We start from the raw sequence: 7,755 nt of genomic DNA on the forward strand, positions 1-7,755 counted from the left end.
CAACCTTAATGACCCTCGTGTAGTCGAATGACTTTAAACCCCAATTAACCAACCAACCAGAACTAAATATAAATGCCAGATGCTGCAACAGGGAAGTGATACTAATTGCAGATCTATACGTACAAGTTTGGTCATAATCTAATCCACAGCCCCTTCAACGGATGGGGGGAACTGCGTTAGTGCTTGTGAAGGACTCTCGAGGTAAGGAATTTGAGTGACCCCCTCACCTTCCTTACGGTTCAACACTTCAGTGTATCAGTCAAGTTGCCATACACTACACTTGTGTGAAGTGTCGTTGTTGTCTGTGCGGTCTGCACTGTCTTGAAAAGACAGGTTTACCTGGAGATGATTTCGGGGATCAACGCCCTCGCGGCTCGGTCTGAGACCAGGCCTCATGGTGGTTCAGGATCTGATCAACCAGGCTGTTACTGCCGGCCGCACGCAATCTCACGTATGAACCACAGCCCGGTTGGTCAGGTACTGACTTTAGGTGCCTGTCCAGTACCTTCTTGAAGACAGTCAGGGGTCTATTGGTAATCCCCCTTATGTATGCTGGGAGGCAGTTGAACAGTCTTGGTCCCCGGACACTTATTGTGTTGTCTCTCAATGTATTCGTGGCGCCCCTACTTTTCATCGGGAGAATGTTGCATCTGCGGAGTCTCTTGCTTTCATAGGGAGCGATTTTCGTGCGCAGGTTTGGTACCAATCCCTCCAGGACCTTCCAAGTATATATTATCATGTATCTCTCTCGTCTGCGTTCCAAGGAATACAGATCAAGGACTTTCAACTGCTCCCAGTAATTTAGGTGCCTTATCGTACTTACGTGTGCTGTGAAAGTTCTTTGTAGGCTCTCCAGATCTGCAATGTCTCCAGCCTTGAAGGTGGCCGTTAGTGTACAGCAGTATTCCAGGTGCAGAACGCACTTTAATACGGACACCGTTTCGCTTCGCTCTATGAAGTCACTGACTTGATAAATCTCTACTTAGAAGTAAAAAAGATGTCACAATTAAAACTCTGTTTAAACCTGTCTTTCTTCATCGTGGGCAGTACGTTGCTGTATCTAAGTCTCACTCTATGCCAAGAATTGCTGTTCTGCGCTATTCATATGAAGGATTTTATTATAAAGAATAAAAAGGCACAATACCGTGGCTGGAACAACATACAAATATCCCACACATAATCGGACCGAAACGTCGTCATAAGTTTCTTTTTCCTATGAGCGGGTTATTTGTGTATTTTTTGCAAATGGTATAGTGATACTGACAAGACGTCAATAAGGACACTTGCGTACAATTCAGGACATTTACTAAAGGATACTTTATAAAATGGTCCATTCCACTGATAATGTTCCAGAATGAACTGAAAAGCCACGTTTCAATTTCGAATTTGTAGATAAAGTGTGAATATATGAAAATATTAAATAATTATGAAAATAAAAGACAGTCTGGTGGCAAATAACGTATACAGTAGCAGTTAAAAGGTGAAAGAACCATTAAGATGAGATACGTGGAATACAGCAAGACAAGCTGACGAAGAGGGTAACGAAAGTTGGATGAAGGTAGGGAAAGAGTGTGATAAAGGTATTGATAGGCAGTAGCTTGAGCATACAGCAGGTATCCGTGAACGTAAATGAACTAGGCACGGAGGTAAGTGCTCTCGGGTATTTTACGATGACCCTTCAAGGGAGGTGCCTTGATGCCAGTGTGGGGGGAGGGAAGAGGGCTCTTGATCCAAGATGGTTTTATTTTCTCTACTGCCTATTTTTCCATTATTATTTTTCTTTTTATTGGTAATCTATTTATACACCTCATATCATAGGATTAATTCTGCTCTCGTATCTTGAATTTATTGTATGTATCCTTCCAGAGGTTCCTTGAAATAAACTTAATGTATCCCCTTTCCCATGCACTGTTTCGCGCTTTTCCCTGATTACAACTCTAACACGATACTGTCGCGTGGACAAAAGGAATATCTGGGAGAAATTTTGGGAAACTCAACTCTTAACCAGAGCGAAACGTTGTCTGTATTAAATGTTTGTTGTGCACCAACTATTACACAAGGTGAGCCTCAAAAACAGCAAGTCTATACCTTAATTCAGTTGCACTAAGCTATACGACCCACACAAGGTTAGAATCTCCAAGTTAGTTACACTAACCTAGGAAAATCTCGGAGCTAGTCACACTACATTAGGTGAGTGTCTACTCAAACTGTTAGGTGAGTGTCTAGTCAAACTATGTTAGGCGAATGTCGATTCACAGTATACTAGGTGAATGTCTAGAATATTCACAATATACCAGGTGTCTAGAATATTCACAATATACTAGGTGAGTGTCTAGTCACAAAATACTAGGTGAGCGTCTAGTCACAATAAGCTATATGAGTATCTAGCCACGATACGCTACATATCTAGACCTGTCACAATACTCTAAGCGAGTGTCTAGACTAGTCACAATAAGTTAGGTAAGTATCTGAACTAGTCACAATACAAGTGAGCGTCTAGGTTAGTTACACAGCACCATATAATCCTAAAAGATAGCTACGCTACACTGAGTGAACTTAGTCTAGTCACAACACTAGATAATGTTCCATGCTATGTACACTGCACTAGGTAATTCCAGGCTAGGTATATTACTCCAGATATACTCCCAGCCTAGTCAAACTGAGCTTAGTAATCCCCTCGGTTCAACTGGTCACATAATCTACGTATGTACCAGGATACATTAATAAGATACCTAAGTGTACCAACAGACTAGTTATACTGTGTTAGTGTTCTCCAGAATTACTATACAGGAGGGGCTTAGGGCTGGCAATCTGAGTTATCATCATTATTATTATTGTTATTCGAAGGGCTGATGGACAAAATGGAAGTTTCAGCCCCCACTTGCACTTCCCCCTTAGCGTCACCACTGCTAGTGATACATTGCTAGGCGAACCTAGACTGAAGTTAAACTAACCTAAGCGAATATTCAGGCTTCTTCAAACTAGGTGAATGTTCAGGCTAATCAAACTAAACTTGGTAAACCTACAGGCTAGTTACTCTGAACTAGGTGAATGTACAGGCTAGTCAATCGAAACTAGGTGAGCTTAGAGGCTAGGTATTCAAAGCCAAGTGAATTTACAGGCTATATGCACAAACTACGTGAACCTACACACTAAACTAAGTGAACCTATAGTCTAAACCAATCTAGGTGAACCTAGAGGCTAATCTAGGTGAACCTTCAGGCTAAACTAATCTAGGTGAACCTAGTCTAAACTAATCTAGGTGAGCCAGTCTAACCTAAGTGAACCTAGAGGCTAATCTAGGTGAACCTACAGGCTAAGCTAATCTAGGTGAACTAGTCTAAACTAATTTAGGTGAACATACAGGCTAATTACTCAAATTAGGTGAGTCAACAGCCTAGTTCCACAAACAAGGTAAACATATAGGCGAACCTACGGGCTACACTATGCTAGGTGAACCTCCAGAAGTCACACTATGCTAGGTGAACCTCCAGGATAGTCACACTATGCTAGGTGAACATCCAGGATAGTCACACTATGCTAGGTGAACCTCCCAGACAGTGACTATGCTAGGTGAACCTCCCAGGTAGTGACTATGCTTAGGTGAACCTCCAGGAGTCACACTATGCTAGGCGAACCTCCAGAATAGTCACTATGCTAGGTGAACCTCCAGGATAGTACCTATGCTAGGCGAACTTCCAGGACAGTCACTCTGCTCGGTGAACCTCCAGGATAGTCACTATGCTAGGTGAACCTCCAGGATAGTTACTATGCTAGGCGAACCTCCAGGATAGTCACTATGCTAGGTAAACCTCCAGGATAGTCACTATGCTAGGCGAACCTTCAGGATAGTCACTATGCTAGGCGAACTTCCAGGATAGTCAATATGCTAGGCAAACCTCCAGGAGTCATTATGCTAGGCGAACCTCCAAAATAGTCATACTATGCTAGGTGAACCTCCAGGATAGTCACTATGCTAGGCAAACCTCCAGGATAGTCATTATGGTAGGTGAACCTCCAGGAGTCACACTATACTAAGTGAACTTCCAGATAGTCACTATGCTAGGCGAACCTCCAAGATATTCACACTATACTAGGTGAACTTCCGGGATAGTCACTATGGTAGGCGAATCTCTAGAACAGTCACACTGCTCGGTAAACCTCCAGGATAGTCGTACGGCTAGGTAATTCTATAGGCTAGTTATGCTATGCTAGATGATTATATAGGTTGGTTATGCTATGCTAGGTGATTCTATGAGCTAGTTATGCTATTCTAGGTGATTCTACAGGCTTGCTATGCTATTGTAGCAAATCACACCACGCTTGAACCTCCAGGATACTCACAATTGGTAAGTGATTCAACAGGCTAGTTATATTGTTAGGTGAACCTCCAGACTAGTTACACTACGCTTGGTGAAAACTCCAGTAAATCAGTTAGGTGTGCTTAAAGACTAGTCACACTATGCTAGGTGTGCTTCAAGATTAGTCACACTATGCTAGGTGTGCTTCAAGATTAGTGACACTATACTAGGTGTGCTTCAAGATTAGTCACACTGTGCCAGGTGTGCTTAAAGATTAGTCACACTATGCTAGGTATGCTTCAAGATTAATCACACTATATTAGGTGTGCTTAAAGACTAGTCACATTATGCTAGGTGTGCTTCAAGATTAGTCACACTATGCTAGGTGTGCTTCACGATTAGTCACACTATGCTAGGTGTGCTTCAAGATTAGTGACACTATACTAGGTGTGCTTCAAGATTAATCACACTATATTAGGTGTGCTTAAAGACTAGTCACACTATGCTAGGCGCTTAAAGACTAGTCACACTATGCTACAGGTGTGCTGAAAGACTAATCACACTATGCTAAGTGTGCTTAAAGACTAGTCACACCATGCTAGGTGTGCTTAAAGACTAGTCACACCATGCTAGGTGTGTTTAGCGACTAATCACACCATACTAGGTGGGCCTTAAGATTGGTCACACTACGCTAGGTGGGTCTTAAGACTAGTCACACATTGCTAGGTGCATTTCCAGGCCAGTCACTAGCCAGGCGATCTTAAATAGCTAGGTGCGCTAGCTGTCATTCGTGCATTCTATAGGCCTAGTACAAATATCTCCCGTAATGGCCCCAAGTGCCCTGAATGTTATTACCCAAGTAAGGCGAGTTCCTTATTGATACCAGGGCAGTGGATGCCCGGGTTGCATAGTACCAAGGCACAGAGCACACAGTAATTTGGGTATGGCCCTTCCCCATAATACCAGTAGAAATTTCAAGTCCCATAAAGCAGCAGCCACAGCTACCATGGACCGCCGTAGTCTACCATGGTCCCCCATATTATTATAATCATGAGGAGCACTAAACCCGTAGGATTATACAGCGCACGTGGGGGGGGGGAGGTATTCAGGCTCAATTCAGGAAACCGGAGCACAGATCCAATTCCCTAGATCAAGAGCCCCTCACCATCGTCAAGGAACCACTCTTGAGGGGATGGTCCCCCATAGATCATCAATTTGTACAGACTCACCTGTTAAGAAATATCCATTGACCACTAACCCACTTAAAGATACAGAGTTCCATTACCCCATTTTAATTTGAGGCACGTCAAAATAGCCTTGTCCATATCAATGTTTTACGCATAATCGTCCCATGAGATAGTAAAGTCAATTAAATGGAAATAATCGTCTTTTTCTGAGCTATCCAGCCATAGTAATTCATGTTTTTTTGAGTCTCGTCTTATCGATCATAAAATAAAACTGTACCATTGTTAAGGAGACAGGACTACATATTATGTATGAGGTAAGGCTACACGATGCTGAAGTTGGCGTAATGGCCATAAAACATGAGGAAGTGAAGAGTGTACGAGCAAAGAGCATCCCTTCACCTGGAGATGTACCTCCATGATGCTGTAGCTCCGGGCTGGCCCATCTTACCTTTCTTTAGGGGAGAGGCGACCGCTGCGGGGATTCCCTCACTACTATCCTGGGTCCTGACGCATCCTGCCGTTAGTCCGAGGAGTAGAAGGAGGAAAGTCGGCATCCTACGCGCCTTAAAGCGGTCATCGGGATGAAGATACGAATCAAACAAGGTATCGACTCAAACTGACGTCCGCCATGAGCCTGTCTCCCCTCCCCCCTCAACTGCTCAGCTGAGGCCCTATTGATCGCCTCCTCCTCATTCAATAAACCTCAGACGCAACAAAATTCGAACTTTTTTGTATATTATATGATATAAATTATACGTGAAGAGATAGAAGGCAAAATTTTGTTTTTAATACTAAAGACTGAGGATTATCACCATGGTAACTTTTCACACATGCGTGAAGTGAATCTTCTTGAACCGTCTCACGCTTTTCAGCCTTGCGTGTTTCTCTGTTAATCATCACAAAGCCATAATATACGCCTCCATTTGCATGAATTCTGCGTAGCGTTAACTAGTATGTATAGCGTAGTTAGTGCTAGTGTTAGCGTAGTGTTGGTGTGTTGTGTGATGGCGTGTCAGTGTTAGCATATGTGATATTAATAATGTGTGGTGGTGGTGATACTGTTAGAATATGGTGTTAGTAGTGTGTTAGTGTATTGTATGATTATGATGTTAGTTTTATCATATGTAGAGTTATTAGTGTGTAGTTCGGTGGTACCAGTGTTAACCTGTTGTGTTGGTGGTACATTAGTACACAGCGTGGCCGTGATGCTGGTTGTTTGACTGGTGGTACTATGTAGTGAAGAATGAACTTTGTATGATCCTCTGATAGTGTTGCCGCAGTGTTAGTGTTGGTGGTGGTAGTAATCTAGTATTACTGGTTTCTGGCTTCTTCAGCCCTATCATACCTTCTCTTCAAACCGTGTATATTATTACATTCATGGTGAGTTCTAAGCCCGTGGGGCTCATATAACGCCTGGGATAAATGGGAGGAAATCAGGTTCGATATAAAGGGAGGCTAGGTCCAATTCCTTGGATAAGAAACGCTTCATTGGCATCATGGTGCCTCCCCTGAGGGAAAACTATATAGAAGTTGCCTCCGCCACTTTATCCCCTCAAGGGATGTTCCTTGACGCTAGTGAGGGGCTCTTGATCTAGGGATAAATTACAAAAAAAAGACACAATACCGTGACTGGAACGATACACAAATAACCCACAGTTACTAAAAACAACAGACATAGCCCCACTCCACAAAGGGGGCAGTAAAGCAACAGCAAAGAACTACAGACCGATAGCACTAACATCCCATATCATAAAAATCTTTGAAAGGGTCTTAAGAAGCAAGATCACCACCCATCTAGAAACCCATCAGTTACACAACCCAGGGCAACATGGGTTTAGAACAGGTCGCTCCTGTCTATCTCAACTATTGGATCACTACGACAAGGTCCTAGATGCACTAGAAGACAAAAAGAATGCAGATGTAATATATACAGACTTTGCAAAAGCTTTCGACAAGTGTGACCATGGCGTAATAGCGCACAAAATGCGTGCTACAAGAATAACAGGAAAAGTCGGTCGATGGATCTATAATTTCCTCACTAACAGAACACAGAGAGTAGTCGTCAACAGAGTAAAGTCCGAGGCAGCTACGGTGAAAAGCTCTGTTCCACAAGGCACAGTACTCACTCCCATCTTGTTCCTCATCCTCATATCCGACATAGACAAGGATGTCAGCCACAGCACCGTGTCTTCCTTTGCAGATGACACCCGAATCTGCATGACAGTGTCTTCCATTGCAGACACTGCAAGGCTCCAGGCGGACATCAA

The 7,755-nt window shown here is 43.1% G+C and overlaps 1 protein-coding gene across 5 annotated transcripts in view; it reads right to left on the reverse strand.

Annotated features, from left to right (window-relative positions):
- The window catches only part of LOC128698978 (uncharacterized), a 254,009-nt gene extending 247,871 nt beyond the window's left edge, over positions 1 to 6,138 (reverse strand). For all 5 annotated transcript variants that reach the window (XM_070096946.1, XM_070096945.1, XM_070096943.1 and 2 more), the window contains exon 1: positions 5,937 to 6,138. In XM_070096946.1, the coding sequence (XP_069953047.1) occupies positions 5,937 to 6,042 (106 nt within the window). In that variant the 5' untranslated portion in view covers positions 6,043 to 6,138. The remainder of the gene's footprint in view (positions 1 to 5,936) is intronic.
- Between the last annotated feature and the right edge of the window lie 1,617 nt (positions 6,139 to 7,755).

Source organism: Cherax quadricarinatus, chromosome 55, assembly GCF_038502225.1.
Source record: "Cherax quadricarinatus isolate ZL_2023a chromosome 55, ASM3850222v1, whole genome shotgun sequence".
NCBI classification, from domain to species: domain Eukaryota; kingdom Metazoa; phylum Arthropoda; class Malacostraca; order Decapoda; family Parastacidae; genus Cherax; species Cherax quadricarinatus.